Source organism: Colletotrichum karsti (assembly GCF_011947395.1).
Source record: "Colletotrichum karsti strain CkLH20 chromosome Unknown Scaffold54, whole genome shotgun sequence".
NCBI classification, from domain to species: domain Eukaryota; kingdom Fungi; phylum Ascomycota; class Sordariomycetes; order Glomerellales; family Glomerellaceae; genus Colletotrichum; species Colletotrichum karsti.
In genome coordinates this window covers 352,800-376,592 of record NW_024065954.1, presented here as the reverse complement: position 1 = coordinate 376,592, position 23,793 = coordinate 352,800, and the positions used below count along the sequence as shown (strand labels likewise).

At 51.7% G+C, this 23,793-nt stretch overlaps 8 protein-coding genes across 8 annotated transcripts; 3 read left to right on the top strand and 5 right to left on the bottom strand.

Annotated features, from left to right (window-relative positions):
* Positions 1-215: 215 nt before the first annotated feature.
* Positions 216-2,324, top strand: CkaCkLH20_12141 (uncharacterized protein; the record flags this gene model as incomplete). Its single annotated transcript, XM_038894855.1, has 4 exons — positions 216-323; positions 382-458; positions 512-1,578; positions 1,630-2,324. The coding sequence occupies 4 exons, from the start codon at positions 216-218 to the stop codon at positions 2,322-2,324; spliced, it is 1,947 nt and encodes a 648-aa protein (XP_038739935.1).
* Positions 2,325-3,203: 879 nt separating this feature from the next.
* CkaCkLH20_12140 (uncharacterized protein) lies at positions 3,204-7,127 on the top strand (the record flags this gene model as incomplete). The annotated part of the gene is made up of 5 exons (XM_038894854.1): positions 3,204-3,468; positions 3,528-3,630; positions 5,333-5,544; positions 5,597-6,903; positions 6,972-7,127. The coding sequence occupies 5 exons, from the start codon at positions 3,204-3,206 to the stop codon at positions 7,125-7,127; spliced, it is 2,043 nt and encodes a 680-aa protein (XP_038739934.1).
* A 532-nt stretch (positions 7,128-7,659) lies between these two features.
* Positions 7,660-8,511, top strand: CkaCkLH20_12139 (pectin acetylesterase; the record flags this gene model as incomplete). The annotated part of the gene is made up of 1 exon (XM_038894853.1): positions 7,660-8,511. The coding sequence occupies one exon, from the start codon at positions 7,660-7,662 to the stop codon at positions 8,509-8,511; it is 852 nt and encodes a 283-aa protein (XP_038739933.1).
* A 71-nt stretch (positions 8,512-8,582) lies between these two features.
* On the bottom strand, positions 8,583-10,736 carry CkaCkLH20_12138 (2, 4-dichlorophenol 6-monooxygenase; the record flags this gene model as incomplete). The annotated part of the gene is made up of 9 exons (XM_038894852.1): positions 8,583-9,104; positions 9,155-9,503; positions 9,561-9,718; positions 9,771-9,925; positions 9,986-10,130; positions 10,183-10,293; positions 10,342-10,462; positions 10,523-10,583; positions 10,646-10,736. 9 exons carry the CDS (start codon positions 10,734-10,736, stop codon positions 8,583-8,585), a joined length of 1,713 nt encoding a protein of 570 aa, XP_038739932.1.
* A 3,475-nt stretch (positions 10,737-14,211) lies between these two features.
* Positions 14,212-15,903, bottom strand: CkaCkLH20_12137 (periplasmic beta-glucosidase/beta-xylosidase; the record flags this gene model as incomplete). The annotated part of the gene is made up of 1 exon (XM_038894851.1): positions 14,212-15,903. The coding sequence occupies one exon, from the start codon at positions 15,901-15,903 to the stop codon at positions 14,212-14,214; it is 1,692 nt and encodes a 563-aa protein (XP_038739931.1).
* Positions 15,904-16,985: 1,082 nt separating this feature from the next.
* Positions 16,986-17,946, bottom strand: CkaCkLH20_12136 (pectate lyase; the record flags this gene model as incomplete). Its single annotated transcript, XM_038894850.1, has 3 exons — positions 16,986-17,158; positions 17,229-17,363; positions 17,430-17,946. The coding sequence occupies 3 exons, from the start codon at positions 17,944-17,946 to the stop codon at positions 16,986-16,988; spliced, it is 825 nt and encodes a 274-aa protein (XP_038739930.1).
* Positions 17,947-20,908: 2,962 nt separating this feature from the next.
* CkaCkLH20_12135 (uncharacterized protein) lies at positions 20,909-21,686 on the bottom strand (the record flags this gene model as incomplete). The annotated part of the gene is made up of 2 exons (XM_038894849.1): positions 20,909-21,187; positions 21,252-21,686. 2 exons carry the CDS (start codon positions 21,684-21,686, stop codon positions 20,909-20,911), a joined length of 714 nt encoding a protein of 237 aa, XP_038739929.1.
* An 871-nt stretch (positions 21,687-22,557) lies between these two features.
* Positions 22,558-23,349, bottom strand: CkaCkLH20_12134 (uncharacterized protein; the record flags this gene model as incomplete). Its single annotated transcript, XM_038894848.1, has 4 exons — positions 22,558-22,713; positions 22,767-22,808; positions 22,866-23,240; positions 23,299-23,349. 4 exons carry the CDS (start codon positions 23,347-23,349, stop codon positions 22,558-22,560), a joined length of 624 nt encoding a protein of 207 aa, XP_038739928.1.
* Positions 23,350-23,793: the final 444 nt, after the last annotated feature.

Sequence of the window (23,793 nt, the reverse complement as noted above, 5' to 3'; positions counted from 1 at the left end):
ACCGTATGACTAAGCCTGCTGAGCCTGTCGAGTCACAGCGGTTCTTCGTCCCACCTGCCCCAAACGAAATGGGTTCTCAGCGCTAAACCAATTCAATACATACTCACCGTCTCTCACTACCATGAATTACTGTTACTCATCGTGATGATGCTGAATCCTCACTCATTTGCCTCACTTTGTATAATCTTACACAGAGTCGCCAACAAACCGGGACCATGAATAACTCGGCCAAAGGCGTAAAGTTCGTCGGCTCTGACGCTTCAGGACTGCCATTGAAGCGGAAGCAAGTTCAGCAAGCATGTGATTCCTGTCGCAAGAAGAAGGTTCGTCAGTCATAACTTTTTTTCCTACGAATTGGACTTTGGACTAATTGTCCCTTAGAAACGATGCATCCATGCCGAGCCACCAAACTCGGAACCCGGTGAAGCGGCTGGGGCATCATCGCCCAGTAATGATGGGTTAGTTTCCCGATCTGGCAGTGGATTCATTCCCAAGACTGACACCTCCCAAGCCCAGGCTCAGGGTCGCCCACGAAGCAACGTAATTCGACATCAGCTGCTCCAGATGCCGGCCTGATCCTATCCCCTTCCCGTCGGGAATCCGACGCGAAGACGGACGCCCACGGCGGTCAGACAAGATTTGTCGGTGACCTTAACCCGGAAGGCATGTTCACCGAGGCCGCCGACTCGGAATCAATAGCCAACCCAACGCAAAAAGCCGAAGTTGGCGTCTGGCTCCCATCTGGAGATACATCTTCGGGCCAGGCCTCAAATAGCGTGGTGTCTCGGCCGGCCGCCATGATCGACAAGGTACTGCTGCCTTTCGTCAAGCAGAACTGTCTCACTTGCGTTCCCCCAGAGAAAGACTTCAAGCACCTCCACAGGGTCTACCGCGAGAAGATCCACCCCATCTTCGCACTCGTCCCTGAGGACCTTTTAGTCGATGGGGATTCACCGGCGGCAATCGTCATGCGGCAAGTTGTCTCTTTGGCGGCTGCTTCCGACCCAGAGATGAAGAGTCATCTCCGCCTTGCAAACCAAGGGAACAGGAAATTGCCCTACCATGACTTCCATCAGCACCTTTCTGGTTCAATCCGGACAATCCTGGAAACGAGTTTGATCACGGACCGGACAATTCACATTCGTGCACTTTGCATGTTGTCCCTGTACGTTCAGCCGTCAGGAGCTGACGAGGCGGATTTGCCTGCACAACTTGGCGCTAGGGCAGTTCACCACTCACAGACTCTCGGTCTGCAGCTTTTCCACACCAGTGACGATGCTCTAGATACCCTTTTTTGTGCCGTTTGGGCGCTTGATCGCATCAACGCCGCTGCTTACGGACGGCCGTCTGTCATTCACGAACGAGATATTGGTCCCGGCCTTGAGGACTGCTTCCGGAGGCAGGCTCCGTGCTTCCGCCTCTTCCTCTCCGTTGTTCAGTGGTTAGACAAGGTCATTGAATTATATCGTCCCGGAGTTATCGCACAATCTCTAGAGACGAAACCATTCATCGACCTTCCTGTCTTGGAGCCGATGATTCTCGAGGCCGGGGCGTTGCAGGTCCCTACTCCTCTACTTGGTACGTCGATATTGTTTCTCGCACTGAAGTTGCCGTACTAACTCTTCGCAGCAACGATCGAGGTTTTCTACCATGCCGTTATTATTCTATCATGTCGTCTGCCCAGGCCCGGCCCGCCATCGAATTATGCCCAGATAATACCGCCGGCATCGGCCAATGCACGTCGTTCTCTCGCCGCTGAGCGCATCTCCTCAGCTATTCGACGAGATCATCTCAGCCCCGTGCCTCTCGTCCCGTACGCCCTTTCTCTTGCTCTGAGTGTCGAGTACCGCAAGATGCGTCACAGCGCCCTCCCCATGTTCCGTACGCGGGCTCGAGGCGCATTCAAGTCCAATTCGGAGCTTATGAAGCGCTTCGGAGACGTCTTCTGGAGCGCCAAAGTGGTGGCCAGCTTGGGAGAACGCATTCTTAGAGAGATGGAGCGAGCTGCCACTTCGCTTGCGGCGGGGGCTGCAGTACCACAGGTTTCCCAAGCAGACGTGTCTGCCAATGGAAGAGTCGAGGATCTTATGGCTGCGCCAGCGGCGCAAGATGCCGTACCTCAAGTTCCTCTGGCGACCACGACATCTGCGTTTCCCAATCTGGACACTTTCGACTTTTCGGCCGTTGATGCTATTCCGCACGTGGACGTTTTTGGTCACTTTGACCCAAACTTTAATCTTCCTGCGGTCGACAACGTGTTGGAAGCGAACCTAGATATCGGAATGCCTCTCAACTGGAGCGAGTGGGACCAGTTCACCGGTTGAGGAACCAACAACATTGGTGCACTCAAATACTTCATACTTCGCCCGCTGAGCGACACAGGGTTAAGCCGACATCGTCGCGCCCAACAAGACCAACAACATCATCATGCTAGCGCCGAGTTGGCTTTACTTCCGCATGGGAACCGGAGCTTTTGTGAATTAACAAGATACCCAGCTTCGAACCCGGTGGTTCCATGGAGAACCACTATGCGGGCGCCTCTTCTCAGAACGCGATCCTTTGAGTATAGACCTGAGTGGAAGCCGAGTCTCAGCGGCCTGTTCCACGCTGCCTCCGAAAGAAAATGCGGGTGAAGTAAGCCATGTTGCATTTCCTACCCCGTGGACTTGGTGTACTTTAGTGTGGAATGAGATCAAGGCACGGCGCATCAACTACTCCCAGACTTAGAGATGTGCCTAGGAGCGTAGTTTTCGTGCATAGCTCCAGCAGTCGGAATGCTTTCGGACTAGAGCCGCGGTCTTCATGCAGCGCATACCTTTCTGGGGCAGAATGACCATGACTTATGCGTAGAATCACCATATTTGCAACCATTCAATCGAATGAATGACTAGGTTCTCGAAGTAAATAGTCGATTGACAGGAATAAAATGGTATCTGAACGAGCTCTACCCGAACAGTTGACAGACTTTGCCTTGGTGCTGTGACGGACTGCAGGAATCCTGCAGTGTTCCTATGATTCGTCGATTACCAAGCGAGTGGGGCGCAACCGCCGAACGGCCGAACACCCGGTCGCCACCAACACGATCAATCACTTTGGACCTTTTACTTTCAGCAGCAATCACTCCAAGTCCAGCTCGTACTGTTCGAATCCGCATCGCCGAAACTTCCTATTCTTTTGGAATAGAAGGTTCACAATCATCGAATATGGCGATTCCACCGAACGTGCTCATCCGCGCCCTCGTCGCCTTCGAGGATGTCATTATCCGACAGGTTCGCGACCCCTCCACCCCCTCCGGCTCCTCTGCAAGCATCGCGAGCGGCATCGCAGATCACCTGCTAACGCCTTATGTCCCACAGATCCTCCGGAGCCCCGGTTTCCATCGCGGCGTAGGTCGCATCCAACGGTTCGTCGACGAGAAACAGAACGGCCCGATGCCCCACGAGCCCTTGCGACAAGGACAGGCGTCAGGTATGTCTACATAAATCGACGAGGAAAGGCACAGAACGGAGCGCTGACTGGTATCGCAGCCGATCCTGAAGGGAAAGGCTTCGCTCACCACTTCTTCCAGGAGCTCAAAAACCAGCTTCGTGGCACTTCGACAGACTCGCCGCCGCCTGGACCGCCCAAGCGGTGAGGCCTACGACCACGCACGATTGAACGATTACACGACTCTGCGAACGAATGCGGGCAGATGCACTCTCCTCAAACTTCACATAGGACGTTCGGCCTATTTATTTGGCATGATGGCTTCCGCGATCGATAGAAGCTCGCGTGGGATCCGCTCCACAAGCCGAAGATTTACGACGCGCCTCCGTGGATGCTTTCCCCAGAGCGAAGCGAAGCAGGAAACAAGTTGCGTATAAAGTTGCCGTAGCGCTGCTTCCACGATTCCTGCGTGTCATGAAATTGGCGTTGGTATTTGCGTTGGTGTTCGGAGTACGGAATCGTAAGGGCATGGTGTGAAGCCGACCGCGGCTCGGACACAGTTTCAAGGGCAGCAACTTCCTTCATACCCGATCTGGATATGCGGAGTTCACTGCCCGTAGCCGGTTGACTGCAATGCGGCTGCTTCCGAGCAGGCCGGATCATTGACGGAGCCAGGGCACTCCGATGGAGCCGATGGGCGCTCCCACCGGGCTTGGAAACTTGCGAAAGCGACGGTGTATCCAGGTACGCAGCATCAGAAGCAAACGAAGCTATCGTGTGTTTCGTCTGATGTTGATGGCCAGGCCGACCACATGACTCAAAGGGAGCAAATTAAATATACTTCTCATCTTAGCTTACTACGGCATGGAGATGGTCAGTCTCCATCGAAATGTTGGGTTACCCAGCTCAAAACAAGCTTTTAGCTGCAGTCCCTGAAATTTCTCCGTCCCGTCACAAACATCCGACCACGTTCATGGGTCGACTTGCAACTCAACTCTAATATCTCGCTTCTAGCAAATGCCTCCCATCTCTCTTCCTCTGGACCACAACTCCGGTCCACTCCCGGGCCGTTTAATCGTGCTGCTAAGCCGATTGAGGGGTCGCTGCGGAGGCAGACCTTCAAATTGCCTCTTTCGGACACGAAGGTCTCCCGCAATCTACGTGATGCAAGCCGTTCATCTGCCCTGAATCCTGCCCATCTAGGTCGTTGCGAACACTTGGCCAAGTCTCCGTCCTCAAAATAGGATGGTCTTCCCGTTTTATTGGAAGCCGATATCTCCATTTGGTCCCGGTGTGACTCGAATCTGACCCCTTCCAATCGTTCTCTTCTGGCGACAGCACCTTCCGCTTTGTTCGGTTTCGCTACGCTCTCTCGGCCATGTTGTCACGCGATTTTCCACCAAGAGCTGCGCTGCGCGCGTTGGCGGCTGCTATCGTCTTGTGAGTAGCCCTTGGAGCGTCACTGATTGCCCAGGTGCCTTGCCCCAATCGGGCGGAATGCTCGAATGAAGCGAGTGCTTTTTGTATAACTAGATCGATCCCATTGAGACCCTGTGAGTACCCGTCGTTCGCTTCTGCGCCACGCATTCGTCAATACACCTTTCAACATGAAGTCATACGGGCTCGTCGTGCTTTTAGCCGCGCTTCATGAAGCCTCTGCTCAGCAAACGCCATACGGCCAATGCGGCGGAAGTGGATGGACGGGTCCAACGACTTGTGTGTCGGGCTGGACATGTCAGAAGCAAAACGAATGTAGGTTCTTCTTTATTCCTGTCAACACTCTCACTCACAAAAGCATAGGGTACTCGCAGTGTCTTGAGGGATCAGCCGCGCCAACTACACTCGTCACAACTTCAAAGCCAGCTGTGACAGCTACCACTTCCCGGGCACTAACATCCACTACTAGATCTTCTTCGACCAGTGCCGCCCCGACAGCATGCTCCGGCAGCTTCACGGACATCTCCGCCGTCGACTACGTCAAGGCAATGAACCCGGGATGGAACCTCGGCAACACTCTCGACGCCATCCCCAACGAAGGATCGTGGAACAATCCGCCTGTCAAGGCGGAGACGTTTGATGACATCAAGGCCGCCGGTTTCAAGAGCGTTCGGATTCCTGGTCAGTCCTCGTCTTTAACATGGAATTACCAATCACTAACAAGAAGTCGCAGTTACATACAGCGATCACTTCACCAGCGCAGCACCAAACTACACCGTTGATCCCGCCTGGCTTCAACGCGTGTCCGACGTCGTTGATATGGCCACCGCCCGCGGCCTCTACGTCCTCACAAACGTCCACCATGACTCCTGGAACTGGGCCGACGTTACACAGGCCACGACAGACGACGCCAAAAAGGTCCTTAACGATAAGTTCTACGCAGTCTGGCTCCAGATCGGCAAGAAGTTGGCCTGCAAATCAAACCTTGTCTCCCTCGAACCCATCAATGAGCCGCCTGCCACCACAGCCGAACACGGTGCCCACCTCAACACCCTTAACGAGCTTTTCCTAAAGGCCCTGGCGGACAGCGGCGGCTTTAACACTCGTCGCGTAGTGAACTTAGTAGGCGGTGGAATGGACGGCTACAAAACTACGGACTGGTTCAAGGCTCCTGCCTCGATAAAAAACCCTTGGGCTATTCAGTACCACTACTATTCACCCTATGACTTCGTCTTCGCAGCGTGGGGCAAGACGATTTGGGGCAGCGATGCAGACAAGGCGGCAATGAAGACTGATCTGAGCGTCGTGCGAGGCAACTTCACCGACATTCCCCTGATCATCGGAGAATTCGATGCCAGCCCGCTGAATACCGAGCCCGCGGCACGATGGAAGTGGACGGACCACTTTGTCCGTACCGCAACTGAACTCAACACGGCGATCATCATCTGGGATAACGGGCTGGACCACCTTGATCGGAACACGCATACCTGGCGCGACCCGACATCCCTCGGCATCGTCAAGAATGCGGCCAAGGGAGTCAAGAATTCCCTGCCAGACAGTACCGTCGATGCAGCGACGACCACGCAGTCCTCGTCTGCCTTCGTGTGGAACAAGGTTGGAGAGACGCCCAAGGACACGACATTGCCGTGGCTTTTCAACGGAAATACTCTCAAGAGCGTCAAGACCAACACCGGAGCCGCGCTCGCTGTCGACAAAGACTACAGCGTGACATCTTCCTCAATCACCTTCAAGGCCAGTTCCCTGAACCAGTGGCTTTCTGCCACGGCAGCCCCCGGAAGCAAGGCGAACTTGACGGTGGAGTTCTCAGCAGGTTCGACGGTGCAGGTGGAGGTCATACAGTGGGATGTGCCTCGTCTCTCCGCTACCAGCAGTAAGGCTGTTTCTGGGGCGGATCTGAATATCCCGATCGAGTACAAGGGGTTGAAGATGCCGGCTGCCGTGAAGGCCTTGAGGAGCGATGGCGTCTACCTATTTGATGACTGGACCCAGTATCTTGGCCCGCTTCAGCAGGCTCACATCGTAAGTCAACGTGCTGGGCATCTAGACAAGCAACTCTGTTCAGTATGCTAACATCGTGGATGCTCTAGACCTTCAATGGCCAGTGGCAGTATGACGGCGAAAAGGTGATATTGCCACAAGCCACTGTCCAGGCTGTCATTACCAGCGGCAAATCGACGGTGTTTACTTTCGAGTTCTACCCTCGTGTCCCGGGAAACAATGTCACATACACCCTGAACCCTTGAGTATGAACTTAGTTGGTGATTGTGTGGGCTAGGGCCCGAGGAGATGGCCTCTGGCTGAGAATGTCGATGGGATCTTTCTCTTTCTGCTGTACATATTGGTCTGAATCACGGTCGCAATTGTCATACGCCTGTCTTCTTCCAACTATTCACAACATCGATCAAACTGATTCCACAATTCTCCGCGCTGCGACGCCGTCAATCCGATGCCGAGTGACCCGCCCCCGCCCCCGCCTCCACGCGGGGTGTGGAAGGTGAGACTCCGGCGATGTCAAGCAGATTCCTTGCACCGGAGATTGTGCTTCGAAATACTATTCATAAAATGTTTTATTCGGAATGAATCAAGCTTTTATCTAGTACTTCTTTGCGTTTCGTAGAGCCGAGTGTTCTTCCCAATTTCTCGGCAACTCGGTGTAATGGAAACCGAGGACCACAATAACCCACCAGCTCCCTCCTCTTCTCACAAAACATGTAGAAACATGTCCCTCCAGACTTGTTCCCTTGAAGTGCCATCGCCACTACTTAGCCCATCAAAATGACCTCAGCGACACCTTTCGGTTCCGATTCAGCCCGCCCCCTCTGGAACACACTTCCCTTCGAGGGAGCCTTCACCCTCGAACAACCCGATGGCCCTATCGACCAAGCTGTCGCATCAAGCGTCACACGGCCATGGCTCTTCGGCTACAAGCCCACCACAACACCCAACAAACGCGCGATCCTTATTCTTGGAGGCGGAGGCTACGTCCAGCTGATGGTTGGACGCGAGGGAGTCCAGGTAGCACGCTGGCTGGCATTTCTGGGCTTCGAAGCTTACGTCCTCGTCCATCGATTCCCGACCGCCTCGACCAGCCCCTCTGCGCCCGTCGATGACGCGCGGCAGGCTTTGCGGCTTATCAAGGAGCACTCAGAGGCATCGAGCCTGGGCGTGTGTGGGTTATCATCGGGAGGTCATCTCGCGTCGGCGCTCTTGGCGGAGTACCCCGCTGCGTGGTCCGCCACAGCCGGTCCTGCTGTTCCGGAGCTCGAGTTCGCCATCATTGGATACGGACCTATTTCAACCAACGCAAAGGGTCACCAAATAGTTCCAAACAAGGCCCCCCTCGACCCGCCTGAGAAGCAGGAGTTGTACGACGTCGTGATCCCGGATCAGCAGCTTCGCCGGCCGGCGCCGCCTAGTTTCGTCGTGTATTCTGGGAACGATCCTATCGTCCCGGTCGTCAATGCGTACCGGATTGCGCAGGGCATCCAAGAGGCGGGGGGGGCTGTCGAGTTGCATGTTTTTGCGGATGCGCCTCATGGGTTTGCATTGGATACCAAGGGCTTGCCGGTGTCGGACTGGCCTCGACTGTGTGAGGCATGGTTGAAGCAGAGAGGAATTCTAGCCTGAGAAAGGGTCGAGAGACAGGGTGTATGTGCAGTAATGGAAACGAAATGGCTGTCTAGGACTTTTTATTTTCCCTATTCCTTAAAACCCAAGTGGTTCATGACAAGGGATATCAAATCATGCGCCGAAGCCTCAGGTCCCAAACATCCCAGCAAGTGTTGATCCGGCCTCACCAGCAGGGCGCCTCCCTGGGCCAGCCGGCCCTGTTTGTGAAACAGCCTGCGATGACACTCATTGGAGAACTCGAAGTCAGTGCCCTCAGCCCAAAAGTACAACCTGCGGCCGATTCTTCCTGATAGTGCCTCTTCGAATTCCTTGAACCGCTGAATCCACAGATCACGGCACTCGACGATGAGACTGAAGCCACCTGGGACAACAAGATCGAGCATTGAGAACTGGCGAGCGAGCACCTGGTCCTTTGAGAGTTCTTTGACATATGATGTGTCGATGCACTTTTGAGGAAGACGATCGTTTGGGGTGAGAATGTTGATCCAGGCATGAGGTAACCGGGCGCCGACTTTGAATTTTGGTGTGTAGTGTGAAGCATTCGCTGGAGGTCTAGCATCGCCATAAACGTAACCGATATGTATCTCAAGCTGTCAAAGATCAGTCTCATCGTTCTCGTTCACAAAGAAGGGTGGCTCACGTTATCAAAATGCTCCCGCTGACCTTCGACGCGTTCAGCGATCAAGTCTTGCTTCGCAGGGTCACGTATCGTTCTGTACATGTTCCGCCTGGCCTCTTCGACGTCATCGATATCAGCGGTGCCGATGGCTTTGAGAAAGGAAAATACAGTCTTCCCGTTTTCGACACTCTGAGAGGAGGCGACCAGGGCAATCGGCTGTCGCTCGGCTTCATAAGTGTCGAGAAGAGAAGGCTTGGCCCATCCTTGATATACCGCTGCAATTTTGTAAACCAAATTGTGGGCATCGGCCAGCCCGGAGTTGAGACCGAGACCTCCCGTAGGTGGGAAGGAGTGCGCAGCATCGCCTAGTCTATCCAACACATGAGTCTCCAAGTCTCATCAGATGGTTGAGGCGTGTGTCACTTACAAAAATGTGTTTCCTCGTCTGTACTCTTTCGCTACTTTTCGGCTCAGCACCCACGGCCTGAAGCTCAGTACTTTGAATGGAATGTCTTGCCCTATCGCGGCTGTAACCGTGGCGCGGGCAAGTTCCTCGCTCCATGCCTCAGCGGGATGCTTTTTCGGCTGCAAACACTAGTCATTATTGATGCGCTCCTGGAAGATGATGAAGACTTACATCGAAGTTGCTGATCAGCACTTGGTTTCCACCAAGATCGTATGCGATTATGAGCCCGGAACAAGCTGGATCCATGACCCAGTGCAACATGCCAACTCGTTCTCTCACCACAGGTCTAAGATCTGCATTGAAATGAATTGTCATCATGGTCTCATCTGTGCATGGTCAGCTCATCGATTCGATGGAACACAAATAGCCGACCGCAGGACACTTACAACCGTCCTCGCCCTCAGTCTGAATATTTAGAGACTTGCGAACTTGGCTCTTTGCCCCGTCACATGCAATTACAAAATTCGAAGTGATATTCCAACGCTTTTTTGATGAACGTTCTTCAACTGTTGTGACGACTTTGTCTCCATGCTGTCATCTCATCAGTGCTTCAGCTCAACCACAATCCCAGGACTTGACGTACTTGTTTGCAACACACAAAAGCAATTCCTTTTCGAAGCTCAACATTCGAATCAAATACTAACTGCTCGGCAACGAATCTCTCAAAATCTGGCTGAGGCACATTGTGTATCATCTGTTTCCTATCAGCATTGAAGCATTGTAATCTCATCATCGCATTTACCTCGGGTGTATTTTCCAAGACCTCTGCGTCCATTCTCTCATATGGTAAGTACCCAATCCTCTCACCGCTGAGATTGGTGAGAAAATTAACCCAAAAGGCATCATCGCGGGGACTTCCGAGCCTGCGGATCGCGTTTGTGTCGAGACCATACTGCCTGCAAGATTCCAGAGTTCGAGGGCACAAGGCATGAGCTTTTGGTGCAGCCAGGCGTTGAGGATACTTTTCGATGAGTAGTGATTTGACTGAAATACTGGTTAGCTCATCGCAACTCACCAGCCCAACTGCGGACATCAGGCCGACCAACCTCCGTGCTTGGAGAGCATGTATGCTGTGAACAGACCCGTGGGCCCTCCGCCTACTATGAGAACAGGTACATCGGCTGAAACATTTTCCATCTTTTTTGTGGTAGTCTCAAAAATCAAGTCGAGGACTGGTCTTTCAAAGTACTAGAAATATGAATATTCTAATCGCGGAAACGCGCGCTAGGAATTTGGAACTGATTACTTCTGTGTTCCACGGAATCTGCTTCTCTCCACGGAGGGTCATTCTGATGGACGGGGATGGAGCCCGATATCAATAACACGAGGATACCATTCCGAGACGCCCGATCTCCGACAACCAAACTCTCATTCGCCGCGGTCATCTTAGTCCGAAGTCAGCATTCCGATTCGTCAAGTCATTAGTCGCGATGTCAAAGCGGCGACTTCGTCCGTTACGCCATTGGACCTAAGCCAGAACTCTGCCCGAGAGACACGTCTCACACGCAACTTCTGACACTACCTTAGTTCCTCAGCCTGCATTGACCTCACGCTGAAGTCACAGCACACCAAGAAAGAATGGCCATGGACAGGAAGCGCCGCCGTTGCCGCCGGGGACGCGTCTCCAGCTGTCCAGACGTATGGTTCGAAACCCCGCCTTCCATCCTAGCCACGTTATTCACACTTCACACAAACGTTCGTCGACCTTATCTGCTCGTAATTACGACTCTGATATCAAATCGGCTATTAGTATGGAGGCGGAAATCCCCACTCTACCAACAGGCGCCTCGGATAACTCAGAGTCTGGCACTCTTAAGAGAAAGCGTCGCCCACGTGCGCCTGTGGCGTGTGGTACCTGTCGGGCGCGCAAGGTCAAGGCTAGTGCTCATTGATGATGAAAATATCATGCAGACGAACACGAAAGTGCTGACAATTCGGCAATAGTGTGATGGGAGCTCGCCGTGCTCTAATTGCGTCCGTGAGTTGACCAAGAACCCACTGACTGTCCATCGATACATGATCCTAATGTTAGATACAGGACATGAGTTCTCGTGTTCGTACAAGGACAGACCGGAAGAATCGTATGTCAACAGCAACAGCATCGGGGGATCTACGTTCATCATGTCTGACTATGGCGTCAGTAAGAGGATATTTGATCCGACGGGCCGTATTCAACAGCGTCCACCAAGCCAGCCAACATCAGCAGAGCAACTTCACCCGTCGCCAGTCAGCCTAGATGAACCGCTCAAAGTCGAGAATCCGAACCCGACGCCGTTCATGCCGGAACCACCTGTAGATCAGGAGAGGGGATCATCCATCTCATCCGAGCATGAGGTCGATGGACTTGGACGGGTTAATGATCACACAGAGGGGGCCGAGTTCTATGGTCCGACAGGAACATTCTACTTCCTAGCCCGACTTCGTTCCAGAGCAAACAATACGAACAATCAGAAGCAGCCACAGATCGGTCCCGACTCTAAGACTTCGCCGGGAAAGAGTTTGAATCAAACTTCAGTCGTCAATCTTCTTCACAGCTCCGACTACTCGACTTCACCAGACAATCGACATGGCCACACACCGGGAAAGGGGACGCCATCAAACAGTGGTACCAGACGCGACTCAGTACAGTACGGCAACGGAAAGATTTTGACTCCGGCAGACGCCGCCTTCGCGACCGAGATCGAACGAGAATGTGTGCGGCTTTACTTTCAAAATCTACACAACATTCATCCTATCTTAGAGCAATCAGGGTTCGCAAAGCGCTGCGACGAAGAGGTTTGGCAGAGGAAATCGGGCTTTGAGGAGCCTTCACAGCAGCGTCGTGGGGCCAGATTTCTTTCACTATTTAACTCTGTCCTGGCGATCGGAGCCATCACTGCGGGAGAGACGTCCTTGCTGATGGAAGACCCCACGCTGCAATTCTTGGATCGAACGGAGCAGCCCGGGGAGAATGAGACGACTTATCCGCCTATCAAACTAGCGAGGAGGTATTTTGAGAAGGCGAAGCTATACCTGGAGGACATCTGCGAATCGAGTTCACTCGAGACGGCTCAAACTCTGTTCCTCATGGTATGAAGCACTCACTACCCGTCGTCCTGGAAGCGCTGCTGACGACTACAGTCCGTTTTCTGTCAGAATGCGCTCAAGCCTCATAGCTGTTACATGTACAGCGGCATGGCCATTCGAACTGCATCGGCGATGGGAATTCCCACAAACATCCGATCCGAGACGAGCCAGGAAAGCCTACTCTGGTGGTAAGACCCTAACCATTGACATGAACACTTGGAGCTTCACTGACACGACGAAGGTCTCTTTATTCTCATGAGATGTGGGTCTTTTATTCTTCCTCGTATCGATTCACATACTAATGAAGCAGCGAAATGTGCTTTTCTGCTGGCCGCCAGTCAGGACTGCGAGGTCCTAGTTCTTACTCAATTCCGTTCCCGAAGACTGCGGTGAGACACATTGAGTCAACACATGAACGAAGTGTGAACTGACTAACAACTTATTGCAGGGTTTTGTGAGCTCTTCATCATGTCTCATCAACCCAATGGTCGACTTGGCCAAGATTCTGATGTGGATGACCGACAACCTGAGTCTTCACAACAGCCACACATCCTTAACGCGATTGTCGCAGACGGCGTTGAATCTCGACCGAGAGCTAGATGATTGGAGGTCGGGACTTCCACGAGAGCTTAGATTCGATACTTCATCGTTGGAGGACAGCGAATTTGCCATGAAGCAGAAGACAGTTCTGAAGCTACGTAGGTGCCGTCCTTGAACTTATGAAAGAGAATTTCCGCTTACAGCGAAACAGGCTTCTTGAACGCCAGGATCCTCCTTCATAGACAGTTTCTCATCCTTAAAGCACCTGAGTCCGACCGCAAGACTCTGTCCCGTCACGTATCATCTTGCGTAAAAGCTGCGACCGAGACTATTAGATTCATGCACACGAGCTACCTTCATCGGCCTTACTTCAGGACATGGTATGTCGATCCACCGTATCATGATTTTATGTGCAATACTAACTACCTGTCAACAGGTGGTACAACTGCATGTACCTACTCGACGCCTGCATGGTGTTACTTCACGTTCTCATTTCCAACATATCCCCATTCCCGAATGAAGAAGTCATTGAAAACCTCGAGATGAGCATCGAGATCTTCAAGGCGATGAAGATGCTCGCAGTAGCGCGGCGATGCGCCGAGATAGTTACAGAGCTACTCAATGTGGCAACGAACGCCAGCAACCCGGGAAATCAACTACAGACAGGCATGCCGATGCCAGCAGAAACAGGGCCCGCGATCAAGCTCCAGGACGAAACGCAAGCGCTGCAGACATCACCGCTCTTCGTTCCAGAAGACATGAATGTTCATCGCGGAGATAATGAGTTGGGAGAGAACTTGATTCCGGGTGACTTCGATGCGAACTTGGTCGATCCGAATGTGGTCTGGAACTTTTTGAATTTTGAGCATTGGAATGCATGGTCTGATGCGGCCTTCCGATAAAAAGGGTTGACACCAAGAAAAACGACAGAAGAGAGTGTACGACAGTGTAACGATATGTAGTGTTATCCTATGAACAGCCTATGAATCAAGCTCGAAGCGTACCCTTATGACCTCATAGAGTGAGGTCGGCGAGCGCAGGGTTTGGTATCATACTGAAGTCCATTACCAAATCTGAACAACGGATCTTTCGTGTCGAACGGCAGATCCTCAAATGACTCTTCCACAGCTTTCATCGATCGCGGCATGTCGAACGGTAGCTTGCCCTCAGGTGCCCACCCATCGATACCAAAGACTACATCAAGAAACGCGTCGTGACTGCTTCCATAGCTTCCCATCAGCGCTGCAGCTTGTTCCGCAACTTCGGGTATGGCGGCTGGGCGGTTGAACTTGATGTCCACGATCGTCGGAACGGCGGAGTAAATCTCCTTTTGGCGGGCCTGCTCCGTGGAGTTGAATTCAAGTGTGCCATTGTTTATGAGCACCGCAGCCAAATCCGAGCCATCGGGTTGTCGCCGTGGCGATGCAAGTCGAAGGAAGGCATAATCCGCATTATCAGGGTCATCAGTAAGGGTGAGACCACGCTGTTCGAGAACAGATTTGTCGATTCCTTCAGCGTATATCTTGGCTCTGCGTGCTGCGCGAGGCAAAGGAAGTAAGTTGTTCTTGTTCGTCAAGAGGGTGAAAGAACGACGCTGCGTTTCGTTTCCGAGGCGGGTGAACTCCTCCTTTGCAAGCACTGCTTTAGCCAAGTTCTTGTCAGCGAACGGCTTATCAAACAATCCCAGCTCAAACTTCTGTCTGAGGAGTTTCCGAACTGATTCGTTGATCCGGTCTTCTTTGATAGCCCCAGAAGTGACGAGCTCGATAGTCAGCTGGGTGCTCGATTCGCCGCCGATAATGTCGCATCCTGCATCAATGGCGAGCTGCGTTCTCTCCAATTCGGTCTTGTCCTCAACACCCCACGGTGTCATAGTGAGAATTCCAAAGTCCGTGAGAACTATTCCCTTGAAACCAAGTTTCTCTTTGAGAAGGCCGGTGATGACTTCCTTGCTGAAGGCAAACCCAGTCTCTTCCCACTCAGTTCCTTTGGGAAGGGAGTAATATGGCATGATTTGAGGCACTCCACGGCTTATGGCGGCTTTGAAAGGAACCATGTGGTACTCCGAGTTGTTTCCCGGATACACTTGCCACTTTCCCCACGGGAAGTGTGCGTCCTCGCCGTCCTGCATCGGCCCTGCACCTGGAAAGTGCTTGACCGTAGCGACGATAGACTCGATTCCGACTTCCTCAGTCTTTTGAAAACCTCGAAGTATCTCAATAAGAAGAGTGCTGGTCAAGTTGGCGTCCTCGCCCATGGTGAGCCCAGTGCGACCCCATCTCGGTTCCGTTGCGAGATCGACCTGAGGATAGAGCACTTGCCGAACGCCAACCGCAGACAGCTCCTGCCTCACAACGTCGCCGTAGGCAAACGTCATTTCCGGGGATCGAAGAGCAGCGAGACCCATGGGCTCCGTCCATCGTGAGAAAGATAGCCCGACGTTTGAAGTTCCGCCATCCTGCGTCCAGCCGTGTTGGGGATCGGTGGAGATCGTAATGGGTATTCCTAAGCGGGTCGAGTTGAGTGCAAGTGCCTGTAGCTCATTATGCCAGTCGATGAAGGCGTCGGTGTCACTGATTCCGCCACTGTAAACGAAGTGCGTCATGAGATTATCCTTGACCATGCCTCTGGTTTCATCTCCCCGGCCTGGGATGTCGCGACCATGATACATCTGACCGGCCTTCTCTTCAACGGTCATTCTGGATAGAAGATCATCAACCCGACCATCAATGGAGACAGACGCATTTTTGTAGGGGAGAAGTATTTGGTCGAGACTTGCAATGTTTGTTGAAAAGATTTGACCACAAACAATGCTCCTCGTGGCGAGAAACCACACGAAAGCTTTGATGCTCATAGTGAGATGTTCAAAGGAGTAGATTACTGAGCAGTCGAATGTCTGGTACTATTGTGGCAATGGAATCATGACTCCAGAGCTGACTTGATCCGTATTTATGTACTTTCGAGGACAGCATTCTAAATCGATTGTATCGTAGTGAATATAGTGCTAGATTTTTTTTTGACGATACGCCAAGTCTTGCAGAAGAAAGCGAAACCGACGTGCATACTGGAATCAAAACTATTGAGATTTGGCAGTGTCATTCGCGTCACCTGTCAGCAGCTTGCGCAGATATTCGGGCCGAACTACGCTGGTAGGTTCTGGATTTCACAGAAGCGATTCTTCGCTGCAAGTCCAATAGCCCTAGAAGCGGCCAAGAATTCCCCATGGGGAAAGCCAAGAGACTCCATCCAGTCAGACCCGGCAGGATGGGTCGCCAACCCCTCGTTGAGCCGAATGATATCGTTGATCAAATTCAAACGCGGGGAAAAGGATTTCCAAGAAGCGATCTTTTCCTCTCCGCGTATTGCTTGTCCTACCACTGCTCCACATCGTCAACTGCTTCTAGTTGAAGTGGTTGCAAGCCGGACGTGAACTGATTTATCAACTTTCTGTGTTTCGAACGAGGAAATGCTTGTCTACCAAGTTGTTTGTCGGTCCGAATCGCCTCTCTCAACGGCGCTCCTGACGGCGTATCGGGGGGCACATGTCAATATCGAATCTACGGCACAGCGAAGCAGGAGTATTAGTCATTGGCACAGTATTGCTGGATTGACTTGTTGCGAGTTTCCTCATTTCCGGACTTCTTCGATTCATTATTGAACCCCACATCCCTTGATTTCATTCATTCCCGCTCTTTATGTCGAGAACAGCTTCGTTGTCCTCAAAGGCTAGCCTATCTTTGCTGCTTCAGAGTGGCCTCCAAGTGGATATGACGACTGGAGTCAAGACCAGTCTTGCCCGTTGACAACGCAGTAAGGAGCCAGTGCACCTTCTCCGATCTCGCCTGCTTCGCAAGGCTTCACGCAGCCCTCATATCGAGTGCAAATTACCCCGATCTTGGCCACGCAGTAGTTGGACAATGTTCCAGTATCTCCGTAGTTCTGGTTGACTCCCACTAGCGAGCATGTTAAGCCAAATCCTTAAACACGGACCTAGGTCCCGGTATTCCTGCAAGTACAACTTACTAACGACTCCCTGAATGCCAACGAAGTTGGTGATGTTTACGTGACGTTGAAATTGTTGACTGCAGTTGCCACAGGAGCGGTAGAACTTTCCGAACTTGTTGGCGTAAAAGCCGTCAATATGCAGCCATCCCTCCCCTTCAGAAAGTACCAGGTCAGTCAAGATTGTCGCCAGGGGATAAACATAACCGAAAGTAGACGGACCATTGTGTTGAAAGACCTTATCGCTGGCCTCCCTCGCCCCGCCACCTCGAACATATCTTGGCCCACTGCCCTTGAAGGTGGCAGCGTCTTCGCATACATCCTCCCACCATACGTTCTCGATGTTGCATGGGCCTCGACAATGAACGCCTTCAGCTTGAGCTGGACCAATGATGGCGTTCTTCAAGGTTGCACCTGGTTCGAGGATGAAGACAGCAGCAGCCTCGTCCTGTTCTGCTTGGCCTTTGCAGTCTCCGGCGCTGCCCCTACGGTCGAAAACAGCCATCTTGCCGTCAAACACGGCGTTGGCCGGAATGACAGATGCCGTGGGAAAAGACGTACTACCCGTAGGAGAGGGCCAAATGGTGTTGACCGCGGGGTGAGGACAAGAAACGCCACCCGAAGCTTGCCATTTGATGGTGCTAGTAGTTGTGCGGCGTGTCGAGCTTGAGGAGGTTCGTGACTGGGCTGCAGCCAGAGCGATGAGCAGAGGCAGAACAGGAGCAGATGGAAAGAACATTTTGACCGTGGTAAGTCGTATCTTGGCGTATCGACTTCTGATTCAAATGAGATTCAGCTGTTTGTTCTTCAAGAGTTGAGAAGCAATCAAGTCTTGTATTCTGATGATTACCTGCCGACAGTTTCACCTGTGGTTAGAACGCTGAAGGCCGTCAAATTTCCGCCAACGATAATGAATCTTTGCCTTGTACAACAGAGGCCTCAGCATATTGCTTAGAGTCCTTTGCCAAGACAGACGGACTTGAAGTTGTGGAGGGAGGGTGGAAGTGAGCGGCTTGGCTTCTTCCACCAATCACAGCAGGTTGATACCGGGCTGGACTGACATGATCATTCAAGTTGAAGGCACTCGAATGCGGGACGAAGGTTTAAAATTCAACCACAGTGCTCGAATATGTGTCTGAATCTTTATGTGGCTAGCTTTTGTTTATATATCATGGTGAGGGTTGCTTCGCAGTAAGGTCTCACTGTCCGATTGGTGGTTTGATGAGCCCCTGAGTCGTAGGTCCTGCATGTTCTGCATTTCCAACGTAGAAGCGGGTGATTCTCCAGCACGAGTCAACTTAACGTGAATCATCTTGGAGATCTTCTCCATCTCCGAAGTGCTCAACAGTTGTCCATCCTCTGTCCTAGAAACCATCTCGAGTTCTCCTTTCCCTAGTTGTTCTCCGTCCGGACTGAAGAAGCTTTCCTTGTAGAAAAGAAGAGGCCAAAGGTTGCTTTTCCACACCATCTCATCTTTTCTGTGATGTAAGCTGCGCCCAATGACCCAAACCATGATCATTATCTCGATTGCCAGTAATAACAAGGGGAACACCAACCATTGCCACCTGACCTCAGTATACGGGACCGTCTCAAATGCGGTGCCGTAAACATGCGTTTCACTGCCTTCCGCCCTCGCAAAACCAAGCCTGAACTGACTTGTCATCGAGTCTGCAAAGTCAGAGAATCTTGTGGAAAGAGACTCATAGGTTGCGTTGTTTTGGTTCCACAGCAACGAAAGCCACCACTTGCCGTTGCAGTCGACGACATCCAACTGACGGCTGTTCCAGGTGCAATTCTCTGTGAATATCTCACCTTGCCAAAGAAAGGACAGCATGGAAAACATCCAACCGCTAAGACGGAACGTACATGCTTGCGGCACTGTCTCGTTTAGAAAGCTTGGGGCGTTCCATGGAGCCAAGATCCTGACATCCGTTAAGCCGGTATCTCCTTCGTTCTTTTTATCGCCAGCGAAGTAGCGAGAACCGTTCAAGCGGCAAGGTGACTGGACTGCTGCGAGGGACTGGTTCCTTCCCGGCGCGGTGGTCATCAACAGCCTGTAGAAAGTCGATGAGTTGAATTTGGGATATTCAAATGCGTCGCCGTACATGGGTGTCGACTTGACCAGAGTTTCCTTGAATTCTCCATTTTTGACGAATGCAGAGTAGGATCTTACGCAAGGTAGGAGAGAACAGGAGACTGCGACGTATTCTGAAAGAAGGTCGGCCCAAGAGATCGGCGGGATCATCGGTCCAGCTCTCCTGGATAATATGGTGATGTTGGCGAATGCCCATTGAATCTGCTCAGACGTATCCGAGGTAATGAGCTCTCCAGCCCAAGAAAGATCGGACTCGTGCTTGCTGATCATGGCGTCCCAACCGTCGCCCTGGCCAATACCCATGCCATTGGGCAAATGAGCAAAAGATTCGTTGACTTTAACAACAATTGAGGTAAGATCCGTACAAACGCTGCAAACACCAACTGTTGCATGTGTGGTTTCGTTATTGAGGTGTGGATCTTCGGCTTCGTCCCGCAACCAGCTTGGAAACGTGCAGTCGCTGGTGGGACATGATGCACGAATATTGGTGTCGTTACTGCGAGGACTTGCAAGTGCTGAGTACACAATCCCACGAACCTGAGGCCGAAGGTCGAAAGGCCCTAGGAGACCACTCATATGGGTACGGTAATAGGTATCGTTCATAGTGCCGTAGACTGAATAGGATACCGGAATAGATGCAGCCCGTCCAGGGAGTGGAATGGTTCGCGATACAACATTGATGGCTTGCTGAAAGAATGGTCCAGTTGCGAAAGATAGGACCATGATAATCAGCGCCATGAACGAGGGGAAACTTCTTGTGGCAACAGTCGGAGCCAACCTGAGAGCTCCCCATATCCCCCTACTGGCATTGTCGAAGTCGCTCAGATGTCGAAGTGGCCGAGGTGGAGAGGATTTTGACCAGAACCATACCCATTTGAACTGGGAGATGATTTCAGCAGCCACGGCTACCAGAACAGCTCTGTAGACAGTTGAGATGGTGGCAACGAGAGAGTTGAGGTTTATGGGAAATGACCAACGATCCGTGGGCTTGCCATTCTCGCGTGCGAGTATCCATATTATGACGGCCAAGAGAGAACTGGCAAGGCACACCGAGGTCAGCTCAAGGGCCCAAAGCTTGAATATTGGCTGGCGTCTCGGTGGAAACAAATCAAAATGACTGTTTTGTGGTGTTTGTGTCGGGTAAATCGGAGTTTTGGATGAGCTGGAAGCAGTTTCTGATACCAACACCTCCCCGGATTTGTGTGGGAGAGGTTTCCGTCGAATTTCAGATGCCATTTCACACCAAAAAAGGCTCTATGTTCGTGAAAACATGTACTTTGCTGAGATATTTAAAGGAAACGAAAGAAGAAAAAGGAGCGAGCTGGGAACCAGTCAAGTTTGCATACGTATTGTGGCAAGACAGACGCTGAATGATCTTACTGCAAGCCTTCCATTGGTTAGAGGAACGCGGTTCCATTCGTGTCGCGCGAGAACGTGGCTTTCATTCGCTAGAGCCATGTCAGACAATCGAGCCCACCGTAAGCAGAGTGCGACCGCGACCCTCGCAGGATCCGTACGGCTCTTAAGCGAAATGTGAAAGTCGTACACACATGTTGATGGGAGGCAATGTTCTAGTTTATTATGTCTATTTGTTGTTTCATACTGATTATACCCAAAGAGCAGAGATGTTGGCCGCAATAAGAGCGTTCATGTTGTGAGTGATTGGTTGTACGGGCGGCTGCCAGCCCAGGTCCAGTGGCAATCTCTCGTTCTCAACCCAATAACGCACGAGGGTCTTATTGGCGTCGCCATAATTCCCAAAAGCTGACAGCAGGAGAGCGTATTGAAGTAGTGAACCGCTCCTCGCAAACGTGGCGTTGAATTCGGGGTTGAACTTCTCACCCCACTCGAATCTAGCCTTTATTTCTCTTGCAGCAGCAGCAAACTGTGATGTCCACATCAATTAGTGATCTTCTTCATAGCAAAAAGTGCTGATTGGGCAAACGAACATCAATGATTTCAACATCGCCCCATCCGGAAAGGGTACGACCCCATGCAGCCGGGCTGAAGTGAAGCGAGTCGCCAAAGTAAGCATCTTCCCGGGTCATGCTGCCGTCGTGTTCAATAACTTGTGGCAGGTGCTGGTCGACATCGCTGAGGTGAAAAGTTGAGGCGTTGCCTGTAGTTGAGGTTCTCAGGGCGGGAATGCCAACTAGAAGCATCGTCTCGTGATCCATATTAAATCCGAGTTGACTAGCCGTCCCGAGGATGTCCAAGTCAATGTTGCGTCCATCTCGAGGAAGCAACCCGTGGTTAGCGAGAGCGTTGATTCCAGGGCACGGTGAACGCAAATCACCAGGTTGCGGTGGCTGCCAGGGGTACTCTTCTTCGGTGAGAATGGCCATAGCGGCCGAAGCCATGTAAGCAAAGAAGAGCAATCGCATGCTGGGTGTACGAGTGAGAACAAACGAGTGACAAGAGGCGATGAGATCGAAGCACATTGGAAATGAAAAGATCACGCAGCCTACCTACTTGTACTCGTAGGCTACCCTGCTCACTTGAGCAGGATCGGAGACACCGTTAATTCTCATAGACTCACATAGATAATTGCCGGTGGGAGAATTTCGCGGCTGAGTAACTTGGATTAAGAGCGATATTATTGGGTCTCGGAGACTAGATGCAAAGTGCAAGGGCAAGGGAAAGTCGGGCATCAAGTGGTCATGTTGCCATCAATACGAACTAAGCCATTGCAGGTCATCGCTCCGGGCTGCTTAGCTGCATAGCATGAAAGGGATCTTCCGCTGTCCGGCCCGGGTGAGATGACACCATTTCGGACTATCAGGCTCTGGGATCGGGGCCTCGCATTGGAGTCGACACAGAGTTGCATTCAAGAGCCAAAAGGGGGTAAAGTTGCCTCGCGAACAAGCACATGCCGACGAATATGCGTTTTCTAGCGCGCGGCAGCGCGATCTCCTCCTGCCTATTGAGTCAGTCAGGTGGGGGCTTTAATATCGGTGTCAACCTTATCATCCCCTTCGGTCTTGGCAACTCAGTGAAACAACCGAGCCTCAGCAACGCAGAACCAGATTCATATTGATGGAATATTAATGTGAAAAAATCAATAAATAACATATCTAGGAGACCAAAGCTCATGATTGTGCACTCAAGCTACGATTTTGAAAATGAACAAGTCTGGACTAAACCTCGTGCAAATTGATACTGATACTTGATGTTCACTTACTGTCATCTCCAACCATTATCCTTTCCTCCCACTCATGCTACTTATTCTGCTATTTGCAAATCTGAAATAATGACTTAGCACCTTGCCCAACGAACAATGACGTTCCATTTGTCCTTGTGGTGCACTTGGCCAGCCAATCTGGTGCTCTCCCATCGATGGCACATGTGATCAACATAGCGTGCGCCGTCAGCGATATCCTTGAAGGAGTTAAGAGTCTTTGGCTTGGAATCCTGTTGTGTATGGTCAGTACCAGATATTCAACCAATGAAAGCAGGCTACTCACATCATTGCAGATTTCGATGGCGCTGTTGTAGCTGCAGCTGACCTAAAGCGAAGTTCGTTTAGTAAAGCAACGAGCTAAGAGAATAAAGAGCCGACTCACCCTACCGCAGGCAGCCGGGCCCGCAGCATTGTGCGGCTTGCCACCAATCCTCTCAAGGTATTCGATGCCTTGGTAAATGCGATTACGGCCAGCCAACTCCCAGGGGTCGCAGTTGGCGGGAGCACCGGTGAAGTCTGCGCGAGGTCGTAGGGCTTCAGTCTGCTCATTTTCTTCCGAAGCGGTGACGTTGAATTCGTTGAGGAACGAGTCATCGTAGTAAGGGTTGGCCTTGCGAAGCTTGTCGAGAACTTCTTGAACCGTTCCACTCATGATGAGTGTCTCACCGCCAGGGGTAGCTTGAACTTCCCACTGGGGTACGAACACGCTGTAGCCCTCAATTGGCGCCTCGGCAAGTTTGGGACCCGTTGCGGCGGCCTATGAAACTTCCGTTAGCTTGAATCAGTTGTAGTCAGAGGGTTGGTCTTTTCCTTACCTTGACAACTGCAGCTCCAAGAGGTAGCAGGAAGAGAATGTTGAACTGCATGATGAAGATGGATTGCAAATATCTAGTATGATTGGGGTTTGGTGGCCAGTTATGCTAGGAACCGTTTGCTTCTTTTCTGTGCTTAAAAGAGAAACAAGTATCTCGAGGATTGAAGTATCATTTTATACTCTGCCTGGTCCTCACATGTGTCTTTTGAATGCTGAGGCCGCTAGAGCCTCTGATTCACCCGATGGGTTGCCATTCAATTTGTTGTATTCATTCATAAGTCATCTTGTAGGTTTCAGAACCTCTCCTCTCAGATATGGGGGGTCAAGTGAATGTTCAGTGGCGCCATAAGAATCCGTAAAATTATTGACAAGTCCTGTGACTGTTGGCCAAGCGCCTTGATCCTCATGTTTGTAGCAGTGAATATGCCATAAAATGGGAACAATGACGGGCCAATCCTATTTACTAACTCTTCACCAACAATCACCTCAGGCCTAC